The sequence below is a fragment of the Cannabis sativa genome, chromosome X (assembly GCF_029168945.1).
Source record: "Cannabis sativa cultivar Pink pepper isolate KNU-18-1 chromosome X, ASM2916894v1, whole genome shotgun sequence".
Taxonomy (NCBI): Eukaryota; Viridiplantae; Streptophyta; class Magnoliopsida; order Rosales; family Cannabaceae; genus Cannabis; species Cannabis sativa.
In genome coordinates this window covers 30338739-30356186 of record NC_083610.1, presented here as the reverse complement: position 1 = coordinate 30356186, position 17448 = coordinate 30338739, and the positions used below count along the sequence as shown (strand labels likewise).

The window sequence follows — 17448 nt, the reverse complement described above, 5'->3', positions numbered from 1 at the left end:
AGTTTTAAACTATTGGAATGTGAAAGACTTCAACTATTGAATCCACTCATGTCTAACAAATACTGTTTGTCTTGCTGCAGCAAAAAGTTAACAAAACTTAAGCAAAAATCTCAGGTTAACAAGAACTCCATTAAAGTGCATAAAACTCTTCCAAATTCTATGCTATCAAATCTATGAACCTAACCGAAAATATTCCTATGCCAATCAAGCTCAAAAATGCTATTGCATAAAGAAATTAATACACTAAGACATAGGGTGCTTCAACAACTCAAGCCATAAAATGAAAACAAAACAAAAAAAAATAAAAATAAAGAAAATTAACTCTATTATCATTATGTATAATTTTAATTTTAATATTTTAATGTTTGTTTTTTTAACAAAAATATTTACTCAACTTGTTCTTTTTATTTCGACATTCAAAGTTTGAAACAAAGTAGAAAATAAGGATTTGATGAAAACATAAGTTGATGTATTGTAGAAACATGTTGAGTCCAATAGAATCTTATCATGAATCAAGTAACTATAAACAAAGACAACGAACCACCAACATTTGAAGTTGGAACAGCCACAATAATGGATGATTAACTTTAGTAAAAATCAAGTGAACAATACAACTAAATCACCAAAGGAGTCTTGCTCTTATGACAAATGACTAACACATAACCAAGTTTCCATTGATGTGTAGGAGGAGTGAAATCAGTATGCACTCCCCCACCACTGCGACCAAGTTTCCATTGATGTAGGAGTGGAATAAGTATATTGTTTATGGCCAACATTGTCATCTTCTAATGGTAATGTACTGGTTTGTCTTTGACTTTGGTCAAACATTTCTTCGTCACTTAGCCTTTCTTCACCATTGTCACTCTCTAATACATCATCAGATTGTTCAGTCTCGTCATCATATTGGTTGCCAAAATCTTCATCTTCATCAGCCCTTTTAGTCCTTGTTTGTGGGCATATTTTCTTGTTATGTCCTGATTTCTTGCAAATTGTGCACTTCCTTTTATTCACAGCCTTGGAACCCCGCATTTTCGCTATTCCTTTTGTCTTTGAGATGTGTGGGTCTTCTACAGTTATATCATTTTGCTTAATTTTTTCTTCCTCTCTGCCTCTCTTATTTTCTACCTTATCATATTTTTGCAAGCTAATACTCATGTTCTCCAACAATTGTAAAATTTCATAGTAAGCTTCATGTGTTTTAGCCCCAATGTATGCAACTTCAGCCATTTTTGTGGTTATCCTACTAAATCGAGCCTGCACTTCTGTTGACGCATTCTCACATTCACGATAATGCTTTGTCTCGACCTTCTCATCTCCATAAGGAGTTTTTGTCCACCTTGTTACTAGAAGTGACTTGCGTATATCCTGCACTTTCATATACTTCATTGCTGCGAAGACATGTCGACATGGTATTCCGAAAGATAGAAAGTGTTGACATTCACACACAAAAAATTTATTGTTAGAGCTTACTAAGACTACCCTTCTTATCCGGCATTCTGGATATTTTAATAACTCCAACAAAGTTCCATTATCAGTCTGAATCTTGCTTTCCTTCAAGTATCTTGCCTCCTTAACCATCTCCTCTCGGACTTTGTAATACATGTTTCTCGTGTACACGTTAGATAGGTACTTCTCAATCTGAGGGAAGCTTGTTTTCCCTAATTGGGGAGTTGTATGCAATCTATCATAATCATCTTTGGCCTCTCTATATAGAATTAAGGAAAGTGACATGTCAACAGCTCTTACAAATACATACAACTTTAGGTTTCGGTTGAGCTTTTTCTTCAGTAGAGCATTAACCCCCTCACTGTGTTGTGTAGTTGACATCCCACAGAAAAAATTTCCCCTTAGAAAAGTTTCTGCCCAATTTTTACGTCTTTCATACAAGTCATTGGCATAACGGGTATTTTCCAGAATATACTCTGTCACCAAAGCGGCCCATTTCGCCTCAAATACCTCTTCCTCGTAGTATTTGAACACAAGTTGCGTTAATTTTTGAGCAAATCCAGGGTCGGTGACATTACTTACTGCATTATTATGCATGTGCCAATAACATAGCCTATGAATTGTATCCGGCATCGTCTCCTCCACCATTGTCTTAAGCGCTGGATCAGAATCAGTGACAACAGTCTTTGGATGAACCCCATTCATACACTCTAAAAATTGTTGTGCTGCCCATATGTAGCTTTCTGCTGATTCATTGTCTAGTAATGTAAAAGCAAATATGATAGTTCTATAATGGTTATTAATACCGATCCACACCAATAACGGTTTTCCTTATGCATTGGTCTTGTAGGTTGAATCCAAAGCAATGGCGTGACCAAAAGTCTCATAGTCAAATTGTGCCCGTCCATCTGACCAAAATATGTGTTGAAGTCTGTTCCTTTTATGAACAGAGTATCTTCCAAAAAATCGATCATCATTGTCTGCTCTAAGTATCCAATTGCACGCCTTGCATCTGAACTAGATAGTCTCACTTGTTCCATGTTTGATATTTTGTTGTAAATGTCTGACTTTGTGAAGGGCATCTTCTCGTACCCCCCAACTTGAATAGCCATGTAAGATAATATATGATAAGTCTTAACACCAGCTTCCCTTAACAATGTAGCAGTCTCAACGTATCCTGCTGTCACCACTCGATTTGATCGAAGAAATTGTTTGTGATTATCAGCAGGGAGCGCATGTGAATGGGTTGTGATAAACTCTCTGCAAATCCATGTATTCTCACCTATCACTCGGTGGACCCTGAAAGCAACTTTGCAATCAACTCGAGTATGTGCCTTTGGCTCTCTCGTCAGATCATTCCTTTGTACATGTTTTTCCATTCTCTTCCCTCATCGTGAGCACAACCACTCTCTTTCTTGTAAAAGACCGAACTTGTTAAAGCGCGCGTGTCCTTTACGAATGCTAAATCCAATTAATTTGGAATACAAATTAATTAATTCCTTTGCCATTTCCAGTGAGTCAAAAACATGGCCAACTAAATCATCTCTTGTTAGCAGAAACGGATCTTCCTCGTCAATTTCATAAATTTCAAAAATATTTTCTTCTTCATCATTTTCATAGTTCTAATTGCCACAAGTATTATTGTTGTTCATCATTTCTTCTGCTCCTGCTCTATTGTCTACCATGTTGCTCTCATCATAGGGTTCCTCACCATTCATATCATCTTGGTTCATCATGAAATTCTTTTGCATCAATACTCAAAGGTTGTGTATAAAGAAAAGATAACAGTTTCACTATAACACTAATACAAATATGAATAACAACCACATCATTCAAAAAACATCAAATAGTGCAGAACTTTTAGGTATTAATTTTCTTTTTTGAAATGATTCAACAAACTTTGACTTTAATATTCCTAGAGTTGTGTTTAGTTATATACGTTTAAATGACTACCTATTAAGAAATAAAAATTTAAATTAATAAACAATTAATCCTACATACGTTTGTGTGTATCTAAAGTAAATGATATTAATTCAATCTTCCCGGGATCCACCTTGATCCCATCTTTACTCACAATGTGCCCTAGGAAGGACACCTGAGATGACCAGAACTCACATTTCTTGAACTTGGCGTAAAGCTTATGTTCTCAAAGTCGTTGCAGTACCATTTGAAGATGTAACTCATGCTCCTCTTCTGATTGAGAGTACACGAGGATGTCGTCGATAAACACAATCACACAGATATCGAGGAAATCCTTGAATACTCTATTCATCAGGTCCATGAATGCTGCAGGAGCATTGGTTAGTCCGAATGACATAACCAGAAACTCGTAATGTCCATACCTAGTGCGGAAAGCCGTCTTCGGAATGTCCTCCTCTCGGATTCTCAACTGATGATAACCCGAACGGAGATCAATCTTAGAAAAGACCGTTTTCCCCTGAAGCTGATCGAACAAGTCATCGATCCTAGGTAATGGATATTTATTCTTTACCGTCAGCTTGTTCAGTTCCCTGTAGTCGATGCACATCCTCATAGAACCATCCTTCTTCTTGACGAACAAAACCGGGGCTCCCCAGGGTGACACACTGGGCCGAATGAACCCTATGTCAAGCAATCCTTGGAGCTGAATCTTTAATTCCTTAAGTTCAGCTGGAGCCATTCTATACGGGGCTTTGGAAACCGGATCCACCCCTGGTGCCAAGTCAATCACGAAATCAATCTCCCGCTGAGGTGGTAACCCTGGAAGTTCTTCGGGAAAAACGTCCAAAAATTCCCGAACCACTCTGATGTCCTCTGGCCGAATGGTATCTGGCCGAGTGGTGTCCACCACCACGGCCAGAAACCCTAAGCAACCGCCGTGCAACAATTCTCTCGCTGACATAGCCGAGATCATCGGGATCCGAGATCCCTGAACCGAACCAACAAATACAAACGGTTCTTCACTTTCCGGTTGGAAGACCACCATTTTCCTTTTACAATCAATGCTCGCCGAATATTTAGATAGGAAATCCATTCCTAAAATAATATCGAATTCGACTAAACTCATCTCTATCAGATCAGCGCTTAACTCTCTACCATCTATCCTGATCGGCATAGACCTAATCCACCTATTGGAGATAACCAATTCTCCGCTGTAACGTGGTTCCAAACCCTGATTCATATCTATCATAGGGTCTACCCAATTTACTAAAGACTCTGGCCGCCACATAAGAATGTGTAGCCCCAGAATCGAACAGCACTGAATATAGCGAGTTGTTAATAGAAAGCTGACATGTGACAAGGCGATGGGCCGGCATCCGCATCGGCTCGCGTGATAGTGATAGTGAACACCCCGGGCCGGAGTGGGTATCGCCGGAGCTCTCGGTGCCTCCGGGTCGAGCTGGGGACATTCCCTCTTGAAGTGTCCGGGCATGCCACAATGAAAGCATCCCTGACCTTTGCACTCGCCCCGATGGTGCCTCTTGCAGCTAGGGCACTCGGGATAGGAGAATCGGGTCTCAGTACCACCAGGACGACTCCCTCTGTTCTGGTTCCCCCGGAACCTCTTGTTCTGACTCGAGCCACCGGAAGCAGTGGGTGCTCTCTTCCTCTGATCGATGGCCGAACCACTACTCCCCCTGCTATAGCCTGATGCAGGAGGGGTAGGAGCCCCGCCACTAACCGGAGTACTCGCTGATTCTGACATGCACCCCACTGCGCCCTCAGCTCGCAGTGCCTTCTCCACCATCTGAGCATAGGTGGTGCTGTCGTCTGTGGTAATCATCAGATCATGTCTGATCTTGGGATTCAACCCGTCCAGGTACTTCTCCTTCTTGCTGAAGTCCGTCGGCACAATTCCCGAGGCTAACCTCGCCAACCGATCGAACTGAGTAGTATACTCAGTGACGCTCATGTTCTCCCGCTGGGTCAGGTGAACGAACTCTTTCCTCTTGGCGCTTCTGACCGCCTCGTTGTAATACTTTGCATTAAAGAGTTCCTGGAACCTTTCCCAGGTCATGGTGGTGACGTCATGGATCTGAGACACCATGTCCCACCATACCAACGCGTCCTCCTGGAACTGAAACGTGGCGCACACCACTCTATCGTTGCCGGTGACACCCATGAAATTCAGAATCTTGGTGATCACCGTCAGCCATTGCTCGGCTTTCATTACATCCGGACCTCCCAGGAATACCGGAGGTGCTTGCTTCCGGAACCGCTCATACAGAGGTTCCAATCTATGGGCCGCCACCACTATCTCGGCCTCGGGCAAGCAGAAGGTGTGCCACCGGAACTACGGCACAGAACCGGCAGGGGCACCCCGCCGTCTCAACCTCCGAATCTCGAGGTCTTGTTCTTCGATCCGGCTTGCATTTCCGCAAACCGCAACTCCCGGCCGGGCTCCCGATCGGGCCGGGAGCCTGGGCAGCCTGTGGCGGGTTCTCATCACCCCGGCCACGAGCCCTGCCTCGGGGACCTCTACCTCGGCCCCTAGCAGGTGGGGGAAACTGAGCTCCCAGACCTTGATTCGACCCTACGGAGTTGCCCTAACTCCTGGTAGTCCGCCTGGCGTCCATCTAGTTAGAACCGCCTGCGAAACCAAGAGTTGGCATATCAGGTCGTATTCAAGGAGAGCTTACTAATGCCGCTTAATTTGGAAATTAAAAACGAAACATGCGCCTATTCTACTATCAGGCTACTAACATGCTTCCTAACAGGCTTTTCTTTTTCATAACTGAATAAAATAAACTACTAAAGCAATAAAGGCTTACTGAACCGTGAACCGAGCCAACCGCCGATGATGATTGTACATGTCGTGACGATCTTCTAAGACAACTCCGCGGCTACGATACCAAATTGTAACACCCTAACTACCTTAGGCGTATTACGTGATTTTTAAACGTACTGTGCAGCTCGTTGCTAATCAACGAGGTTTATGGAAAAACGTGATTAATTAAAATTTTGCTTTTTAATTAAACTTATAAAACCACATTACAAAAGACTCGGGATCCCGATTATAAAAATATTTACAAAAAGTTTAACTGTTTAACTGTTACATAAAAATAAGGGTCGTCTAACGACCAGTTACAAAATCAGCCTTGCTGTCCCGAGGATTGTACGCTCCAGGCCTAACCGCCCCGACATGTACAATCTCATAAGCTCGCTCACGGTCCATCAGCTATAGCCTTGCCTTTACCTACACATAAACGTAAACTGTGAGTCGACAGACTCAGTAAGAAAAGCATAATAATACTCATACATAATTCGTACTGCCGTGTCCAACACGATACTGAGTCCCGCTACTGCCATGTCCAACATGGTACTGAGCCACTACTGCCATGTCCAACATGGTACTGAGTTTTGAACGTTCACAGGGACGGTACTATTGACAAGTATCCTCCTGATCGGTCGAACCGGTCATACTCCGCCGCCGGTCATACTCCACTCGTACCGACGGGATAGGTCAATAGCACGTAACCACCAACCAAATGTCGCCCGACGGCCGAACCGGTCATACTCCGCCGTCGGTCATACTCCACCGTACCGACGTGACAGGTTGGATGGTTCGAAGCCTATATACATAACTAATGTAATCTAACAGTGCTTCCTACATGCACGTTAAACATGTAATCTACATATGCATACCGTTATACTAATCTTACCCGGATTCCGATTTCAGTGTGTGCCACAACCCGACCGGAACCGAAGCCGAGTGGCGGACATCGGCTCCTAAACCATAAAAATCACAACGCTATAAGTGACACGCTAAATCACTTCCCGGGGACTAAAACTAGGAACTAAAAGTTTCCCTATTGATAAAAAGCATGGCAATACCCCCTAAAACATAAAAACGAGGAAAACACGGGTTCTGAAAAATTCCCCAACCGGTAGACTGGTTGCCCAACCGGAATTCCGCCTGGGAAATTCAGGACCCTCATCCGAATTCCGGATGCACAACCGAATTCCGCCTCGCAGCAACATCAAATTTTCATAACTTGCACAAATCAACCCCAAATCACCTCAAACTTTCCAGACCTGCTCTATACCTTCCCTAGAACATATCCAAGGCATCAAAACAACCCAGAAACCTCAAACATGAAAAATGCCATTGGAGCTCAAGCTTTGAGTTCTAAACTCAAACTTGAGCAAAAACACCTAAACATGCATTTCACTAGCTTAATTCTACTTAATCAAGCTTATCTAAGCCTCTGAAAAACAATTAAAAACAACAGCAACATCACAGAACAGATTCACAATATTTTCACCAAAAATCACATTTTTGCATAGAAAACTCAAAGCTTTGAACAACCTAACTAACATGCTTCAAACAGCTCAATTAACATCAATTAAACATGCTTTAAACCTCAGAAATCAACAACCAAGCACAGCAATAATAACAGCCACAAAAGCATGCATTTTACTCATCTTTTCACCATTTTTTTTTCAAGAAAACAAAAGAGGAAAAATTAAGAAACACCTACCACAAACAAGAGTTCCAAAGTGATGATGAATCTAGCTAGAAATTGATGGAAAAACCCAGCCCTTTGAATCCCATGCACCAGCCGAAATAGAGAGAGAGAATGAGAGAGAGTTCTCTTTTTCAAAGTTTTCTAATTTTATGCTAAGTGTAAAGTTTGAGAGAAAAAGAGTTTTAATGCATATAACACCTTATTTCAGCCAAAATAATTATTTAAAATAAACATTTAATCCATTTAGTAAATCATATAAGACAAAACACTAATGGGGCAAAAAGACCATTTTGCCCCTCCACCATAAAACCACATAAATCATACTAAAGGGGTATTTTTGAGACATTCTAAATTCCCGGCCATTCCCGACATTCCCAATGTCTAAAACCCGTCCCCAAACTACTAACATACTAAATTGTGATTTCTACTGAGCCAAACGCCGAGTTCCAAAATACCGGACACCGGAAATGCAAAATATGCAAGATACTGAATAACATAAATAACAGTATAATAAATTATTTAAATAGCTATAAATAATTTCATAATTAATCATAAACAGCTGCTAATTTCCAAATTAACTAAGCGGGCTTTACAGGCGGGTTGTGCGCCGCTAATGCCCACCGCTAATACTATTAGCGGCAGGGTCCGCCGGTAATAAACGGGCGGAATTTTTCCCGCCCATTCAGTTCAAATTTTATTAGCGGCGGACCCCGCCGCTAATAATAGTTAAAAAATAAAAACATAATAAAAAAAATTATTACTATTAACGGCGGGATACGCCGCTAATACCCTTATATATATCCCATCAAACCCTCATTCCCCATTTCCCCATCTTTTCTCTTCAAAACTCAAACACTAATTTTTCATCCCCATTCCGGCCACCCCTTTTGTTCTTGTTGTTCTTCCTCAAAAATCCTCCCAAGGTATGTGTATTTTATTACTCCACCCATTTTTGTTGTTTTAGTTGATTTTTGTTAAAGATTGATATGTTTTATTTAATTTTATTACTCCCATTCCGTTTTTCTTTTTGTTGCTTCAATTGATATTTTTTTACTTTCTTTATTTTTGAACCTAGCACCAGCCACAGACGGAGGAGGGTTGTTTTCGTGCAAAAATTCAAAATAAACGGACACAAAGTCCCAAACAACTCATGTAAGTCATCTCCAATCTCCATTGTTTTTAACATTTTTTAAAAAAAAAAATGTCTTTGTTTGTTTCAAGATCACTGTAAATGATTTAGGGTTCGAATTCTTAATTTTTGGATTTTTTTTGTTGATCTGCTCTGTCTGTGTATATATATATTTGTTCTTTGTATATATATCTGTGTATATATATTTTTGCTCTGCCTGTGTATATATATATATTATATCAGTATATATTTTTGAAAGATAATATATTTTTTTGTGTATTATATATAGTTTATTTAAATGTATATGTAAAATATATATGTGACTTTTATTTAGTTGTATATATATAAGGTATATGTAATTATGATAGATTTATTTATATTCTAAATATATTTTATACAGTTTATTTATATATATATATTTTATTATATGTTATTTGTGTATGTTTTTAAGAATTTTAAGGAAGTGGACACAAATTTTTTTTTTTTGTGAAATGTATGTTTTTATTAATGTGTATCTTTTTTTGTATTATTTTTTATTTTTAGTTTATTTAATTATTTTTATTGGGTTTGTTAAAGATGTAATATCTTAAGAAAATGAGAATAATGAAAATATTAAAAAAGTATAATTTAAAATATATTTATTTTATTAAGATAAAATTTTAAGTTTAGGAATTAATTAAAAATTAGTTTATATTTTAATCAATAATATAAAATTGTAAATTATATTAATATGTTTTAAAAAAGTTAATAATTTATATTTATATAAGTTTAGAAGTTAAGTTTAGTAATTTGACATTTTTTAATTAAATTAATAAATAACTTTAATATTTAAAATTCTAAAGTTAAATAAAAGGAATTTATTTATTTTTTAATTTTAATATAAATTATAATTAAATGAATAAAATTTTTATTTAAAGTTTTAAGAAATAATTTGTTAATATAATTTTATGTTGGTTTAATTTTATTATCATAAAAAATTAAGAATAATGAAAAATTAAAAAAATATATAATTTAATATAATTTTGTTTTATAAAAGTAAATATTTTTATTTTAGGAATTAAATAAAAAATTATTTTAAATTATAATTAATTATATAAATTTTCAAATAATAATAATTTGTTTAAAAAAATTATTAATTTATATTTATTTAAGTTTAGAAAATATGTTTAGTAATATGTTATTTTTTAAATAATTTATTGTAAATAAATGAATAAATTTTTTATTTAAATTATTAAAAAATAAATTGTTAATATTATTGTTTAAGATGAAATAATATGTGTCTAATTCATAAAATATTCATAAAATTTTATAATAATAGTTAATAATAAATGGTTGAAAAGAATATATCAATCCTTGAGTATACTTATAAATATATACCATATGTGCATATGTGCTTTATTCAACTCCTATTTTTAACCAAGTTGAGCTGGGAAATCTAACACTGGATTTATCATCAGATCAAGCATATGTGTCTTCTCCGCCACGGGCTTCGGGAACTCGTAACGATAATAATCTGGATCAAGACTTTATAATTCGAGACCTTAATGAAGATGTTATGGAATAATTTGTTTATATTTTTTAATAATTTAGTTTAATTTTGAGACAATATTGTAATAGAATTAATGTTAAAGTAATTTATTTTGAGACAATTTTAAATTAGTAATAAATTTTATTGGATTTAAATTATATTAATTGTAATTGGATTTATTATGTATTTATATTAATTATTTATTTATATATTTAAATAACGTTATTTACAAAATTATTTTTTTTCAATTTTTAATTAGCATTAGCGGCGGGACCCTGCCGCTAATGCTCTCTGCTGTCTTGAAACACGAAACTGACAAAGAGCATTAGCGGCGGGGTCCCTCCGCTAATGCTCCGGCGCTAATGGTATTATTAGCGGCGGACCCCAATTCGGCCGCTAATGTTATTAATAGCGGCCACTCATTAGCAGCGGACCAATAGCGGGGGAGATCCGCCGCTAATACCCTATAGCGGCCAATTTGTGGGGTATTAGTGGCGGAGTGGTCCGCCGCTAATGGAGTTAAATGTTGTAGTATTTTTTTTCTCGTTCAACAGTCTCAATTTAGTGGTAATAATTCCCAAGGTCACGATTTATGTAAGTCTATTATTCGCTCCTTCTAATTGATCCATCAAACCTAAATAACATGTCATGTTTCAATTTTTTATTGATTCAAATAATAATTTAATTAAAAAAATTAAAATAATATAAAAAAACTAAAATTTTATTTTAAAAGCATTAAATAACTTTTTTTTCTTTTCTTTTTCCTCTTCGTCTTCTTCACACGATTTCCATCCATGACCCTCACCCCACCGCCATCCCCAGCCACGACCCTCACCCACCCCCATTCCCAGTCACGGTCACCATTTAGCATCGAGTCGAAGACAACCAAAAAACAAAACAAAACCCTGTTTGCTACACCCACGAACCAAATCTCTGATAAAAACTTAAATATAATTTTTTTTGACTCAAAGCACCACCACCATTTTGACCCAAAAAAAAAAAGGAAAAATCAAATATGTGTATACACAAATGAGAATAACTAAGAGAGGGAACCAATTAGATCTAATTGGAGCACTACCACCAAACCTTGGTTCTCTGTTACACTTAAAAGAAAAAGGACAAATAAAAAATTAGAAAAAGAGATACTTGAAAGTGGAGCTCTTTCGCAGTCATCCATTGCCCAGATCTCTAGCCTCCGTCGATCACAAACTGTCGAGAACCACCAGTCGTCGGAGGAGGGTAGGGCACCGATGTTTGAAGGAAAAGGAGAGAGAGAGAGAGAGAGAGAGAGAGAGAGAGAGAGAGGACCATTGCCCGACTATGGAGGCGTTTCAAGTTGAGATCTGAAGCTCTTTCCAAGTCACCCACTGCCTAGAGTACCAGCCTGTCGTCGTCCCCATATTTGTTCATCCCAGTGTCATTGATCTGTTCGACCCAATCAGTGCCAAGAGAGAGAGATGAAAAAATATGAAAAAAGAAATTACAGATTTGATGCTGAGGAAGAGAGAGAGAGAAAGAGAGAGAGAGAGAGAGAGAGAGAGAGAGAGAGAGAGAGAGAGAGAGATTGGAATACGAAGAGAAGTTGGGGTCGGTGGCTGGGAATCGTGTGAAGAAGACGAATAAGAAAAAGAAAAGAAAAAAATATTTTATGATTTTAAAATCATTTTTTTAGTTTTTTTATTATTTAAAAAAAATAATTAAAATTATTATTTGTACTAATAAAAGATTGACACATGGTACTTTATTTAGGTTTAATGGATCAGTTAGAAAGGGGGACAAACGAACTTACAGAAAACGTGATCTTGAAAACTATTGCTGCCAATTTTCGAGATTGAAAACTAGTCTGCATCAACTCTAAATTTTTAGGGACCTTTACCGCAATTATCCCTAATATATATTATAATTACAAAAAAAATATTCACGCTTCTTATCGTTTTATTTTAGAGTTAACACAATGTTGGACTCTATAATATTTTGTAAAACAAACATAATGATACTTAGAGATTGAGTCCAACGTTTTTAATCCAAACTCCAAAACTTTCTCTAACGCCTTACTAACTAAAACTATTAGATTATAATCCTCAATATGAGTTCATATGTATATTTGTGTGGCTTGCTATACAAAAATTTGATCCAAATAAAGTGATCATTTAATAATTATGAGTCAATGAGTATTAAAGTGTCATGGGCTAAATGTGTACATACCTTAAAAGAAATTTCTAATTTGTGTGGCTTGCTATACAAAAGTTTGATCCAAATAAAGTGATCATTTAATAATTATGAGTCAATGAGTATTAAAGTATCATGCGCTAAATTAGAAATAATTAAAATTATAACTTAACTATGAGGTTATATATTGGTAGTGATCCCAAAAAAACAAGAGTGACACTTTATTTTTGCCCCATCAAGAGAGAAAACTAGGGAACTATTAATCTTGTATTCATGGAAGATCATTACACAAAGATCTAATCTATAACGTTATCGTATTTTCTAAGTACTGGATTACACAAAGAACTATATGGGAGACACACATCTCAAACTTCTGTTGAGTGGCTCCCACAAGAAGTCATCGTTTCCCACAACAATAATTTTTCTTAAATGAAAACCATTATATACATGTAACGGCTAGTAATTAAAACCATAAAATGTACTTTTTTTCCTAGAGTGAAATTATCCATTCTATACGTCTAAAGAGAGAATTCTGAAAGGTACCATGCCTATTTTTTCAATATAATAGATGACAACATAGCATGGCCAGTGCTGATCATCAAAAGCAAAATATATAATACTATCAATTGACCATAAGCTTTTAATGAGGATGGGGCTGAAGATCGAATCATCGAAGTACATCATTAAACATTTTTGTAGTTTTTGTAACATCTAGAAGTACGAACGTAATAATATTACTAATTCTATGTTAGTGACATATAACTAATAATTAATTACTAAAAGCTGATAAAATCTAGAGGTGAAGTTTTTGAATATCCTTGTTGGCATGATTTAGGCGACCCACTGTAATATTGTATCATATCATCAGCAGTACTAACACATGGTAACACTATTTGACTTGTGGTACGTTGTTGCACGCCAGCTGCTCTTTTTGAAATTCTTCTTCCTCTCTCCATCTTACTCCTATTTCTCTCTTCCTTTAAAATCAAAGGTTCTTCGGTAATGGTTGACAGATCACCTAAAAAGTTCACCATTAATTTTGTACATAAAATAATAAATTTGTTAATTACATATGTACATAATTATTAACTCCATTTTGCGTACGGAAAGTTCCGTAAACTAATTAGGCACGCCTTGTTAGAAAAAAGAAAAACATTTACGAAAGAATATTTGAATTTCAAGTCATGATTATTATAATTGCTTCAATAGTAAGGATTAGATTTTGGAGTTCTGTAGCAACACTTTCAACTCATTAATCACTTTCATGTGTTAATTTTGAGACTCACAAATTACAACATATTTAAACCAATGCACAATTTAATCTATATTATGTTATAAATCTTTGTATTATTAGTTGAGAATATGCATATAGTGATAATCAGTACTACGTACCAATGATGATGATTCTAAAAATTGTGTATAGTGTATTTATTGATTTTTGGCCTAATTAAATGGCTAGGGTAATTCCTTAAGAAATATGTACCTCTTTTGTCCATCAAATTGGGCCTCATCATCATTTTTCTGTAGTACTGTCCCTCATCATTGCCACTAATCATCTTCTGCTCAACTTGTGACAATCTTAACCGAGATGTGGCAAAAAGCCACGTGGCGTCCACCTGTTTGCTGATCATTCGCGCAGCATAATATGGAATCTTCTTGGTGATCACCTCCGAACTGATGAACATAATGCAGTCCATCAAACTCTCTTTGGCCAATCCTTTCATGTCATAAGCCTGCGATCTTCTCCACAGGCTTTTACCATGAGAATTTGGCGGAGTCGAAAGGCAAAGAGCTCTGGTCGAGTCTGTAATGGCAGAATCCGGATCCTTAAGCAACAATTGGCACTGAGCCCTATTACTATAAAGAACTATTCTCTCTTTAATCAACCTTAAAGGACATAAAGCTAATGCTTCAGAGTACTTCCTCCTAGCTTCTCCTATTTCTCCTAAACAATACAAACGGTTTGCTTGTTGTTTAATCAACCCAACCAAAACCCTTCTCTCCTCGAGCTTCTCTTCAGATATTGCCTTTTCTTTTCTCCTCTTCTCTACCTTCCAATCCCATAAATCTTCCAAAACCTTTTGAACTTTTTTAGTAGTAATAAATGACTTCACTGACTTCTTTTCCTTAAAATAAGTATAATCCAAAAGGAGTGCCTTTGTGATTTCTTCACCCACGTTTGCTCTATCTCCAAGGTCTTTAAGTTCGATTAAATCAATAAGAAACAAGATAGCAATGTCAATAACTTTATACCTTGTATCGAAATCTTTGAGAAGTAAAAGAAGGCAATCGATTCCCATATACTGCCAATCGTCAGAAGACCTCGAGAGAATACAGAGATATTCTATAACATCTTTCATGTCAGCAATTCTTTTCCTCCCATATTTATTGTAACACAAAATTCTAATAAGTCCAACCCCAGCAGGTGAAACATGGTTCGCCAGTCCACCCCACATCCAACAAAGACTTCTCAAAAACTCCTTCTCACAAATGATATTATAAGACCTCCCTTTATAAGCAAAACAGTTGAGAAGATAGAGAGACCAACATTGAATTTGGCTAGTCCATTCCTCCGCCTTGAAGTTCTCCATTTCTCTATTTGCAACTGACCCTCTAGTAAGTAAGTCACAATGATATTTTAGCCTCCTTTTATTATTACTTTTATTATTATTATTATTATTATTATCCTTAACTCTAACAAAGTCGTCGTAAACGACATCTACGCAAGTAGAAGCTAAACGCATGGCTAACCTTACCACCTCTTCCTCGTATTGAGCCAAGGCTTCGAAAGTTCTTTCATAGCTGGCGAGGTGACCAAGAGCTCGAACCGCAACCCTTTGTTCTACCCAACTCATCTTTCTTCCTCTAAGAAGCTCCATCAATGGTGGAATGACGCCCGACTCAACGGCTTTCTCAGCAAACTCGACCCTTTTCATGGTGTAAGAACCAATGACATGAGCAGCGTAGTAAGGGATGTATATGTTTTGGTCCCTGCAACGCCACTCGTCGTCGTTTAGAGCTTTGTGGATTAAACTAGTCATGCACTCAAAAACGCCAAGCGAAGGGAGCTCCCAGTCGCCCGGGTGACTCATGGCGATGTACCAAAGACCACTAAGCACCAAAACATTTTCCTGTTCGCCTATAACAGGCAGTTTCTTAAAGCAGTTGGTTATTTTGGTTCTTCTTTGTTTAGAATCTGGCTCTTTCATTATGCAGAAGAAGCAAAATGGGGTCATACATGGGGTGGTACTGATCAAATCATGAGTTTTGGAAATAAGATGAGTTGTTCGGATATTCTCATGTTTTGTAAGGGAGGAATCCATGGAACAGAACAAAAATGAGATGATTGTGTATTGCTTAGGCAAACTAGCTAGGGTTTTTACTTGTATGACGAGGAAATTAGTCGTAAGGGAATAAAAGTGTTTTAATCCAAAAGGAAAGAAAAGAACGTTGAGATTAAGGGAAAAGTACTTGGAGAAGTATATATGTAATAAGGACACCTAGCCTTGCTAGCGGCGCATGTAGAGTATTTAAATCGAGAAAGCTATAGTAGCTAGCCAGGTTTGGAAGGGGAGATGAATATGCCCAATTAATAAGATATATGCTACATAGTTATATATAAAATATATAATGAACATTTCTGGGAGAAACCTTGCCCAATATATCGACATAGTGGTGTCTCATATTATATACTATTAACTAACAGAAATGCTAAAACTAAAAAGTACTACTAATGTGTTTACTAGCTTACTATGTGTTATTATTTCCAATTAATTAAGTATCGGGTGACATATAATAGTATCGCTAGGCGACATATCTAGAGGTACTAAACACCAATATTATTGCCCCATAGTAATGCTCTATTACAAATATTAACATTACAAGTCTAAACAAAGCTGCAACTGCAACTGTACTAGACCTAAGTGCTCTTATATAATTAATCACCACAGTTATTTCTATGCAGTGGATGTCTATTAATTCTCTATTTATTTTTTATTTATTTGTTGGCTGCTTGTGATCGAACTGTGATTTTGATTTTATTTATCAAATGTTTGTCCTCCTAGTGGAAAATATGCTTTCTAGTTTCTACATAAGAAAGAAGTGGTCCTCACCACCCCACTATATATAGCTTTTCAAATTCTATTAATTTTATTCTGATAGAATTAATTAAAAACATTGGCACCTTTCCACTTTTATATTTATTTAGTTCATACATAATTACATTAAGCTGCTTTTTTGTTATTTCCACCCTCTTAGTCAAAAAGCTGCTATTTTTCTAGTTTAGGCGACAAAAGATCATCAGCTAAGAACGGTAGAATTCAAAATAGTTAAAAGAAGATTCTATCAATGATCAATCTAAGCCATATACAAAACAATTAATAAACCATTATTTAAACATGTAAGGACAAAAATCCTTGGTTTTCTATGCACATTTACACCATCATGTTGTCTAGAACATAGATTTTCGTTCAAGTACGTTTGTCGAGAGCTGTAAGATGAGATACTCCAACTCCACTCAAAAGCCTTTCCAAAGCCTACACTAACTTCTGTTCTTTCACTTGTGAGATTTTAAAAAAAAAAAAAAACAACCATATGAATATGAAGAAATATATACATATATATATATATAGTGGTGTGCGTTGTTGCGAAAGAGATCATTTAGTGAGGGGAGGGAAGGGACCACAATATGAATATGGGCTATCAATATATATTTTCTATTCAACATA

The 17448-nt window shown here is 36.5% G+C and overlaps 2 protein-coding genes across 2 annotated transcripts; both read right to left on the bottom strand.

The window, feature by feature from the left end:
• Positions 1–696: 696 nt before the first annotated feature.
• On the bottom strand, positions 697–2825 carry LOC115722056 (protein FAR1-RELATED SEQUENCE 5-like). Its single transcript, XM_030651176.1, has 2 exons — positions 2270–2825; positions 697–2204 (listed from the first exon to the last, which is right to left on the bottom strand). The coding sequence occupies exons 1-2, from the start codon at positions 2823–2825 to the stop codon at positions 697–699; spliced, it is 2064 nt and encodes a 687-aa protein (XP_030507036.1).
• Positions 2826–13371: 10546 nt separating this feature from the next.
• LOC115712574 (uncharacterized) lies at positions 13372–16664 on the bottom strand. Its single transcript, XM_030640876.2, has 2 exons — positions 14205–16664; positions 13372–13739 (listed from the first exon to the last, which is right to left on the bottom strand). The coding sequence occupies exons 1-2, from the start codon at positions 16042–16044 to the stop codon at positions 13498–13500; spliced, it is 2082 nt and encodes a 693-aa protein (XP_030496736.2). The 5' UTR covers positions 16045–16664; the 3' UTR covers positions 13372–13497.
• Between the last annotated feature and the right edge of the window lie 784 nt (positions 16665–17448).

Coding starts and splice junctions, on each gene's coding strand:
- LOC115722056 (XM_030651176.1), bottom strand. CDS start 2,825: ATGGAAAAACATGTACAAAGGAATGATCTGACGAGAGAGCCAAAGGCA. Junction 2,205..2,269: donor ACCAATGCATAAGGAAAACC/GTTATTGGTGTG, acceptor TTACATTACTAG/ACAATGAATCAGCAGAAAGC.
- LOC115712574 (XM_030640876.2), bottom strand. CDS start 16,044: ATGGATTCCTCCCTTACAAAACATGAGAATATCCGAACAACTCATCTT. Junction 13,740..14,204: donor CAATTTGATGGACAAAAGAG/GTACATATTTCT, acceptor TGAACTTTTTAG/GTGATCTGTCAACCATTACC.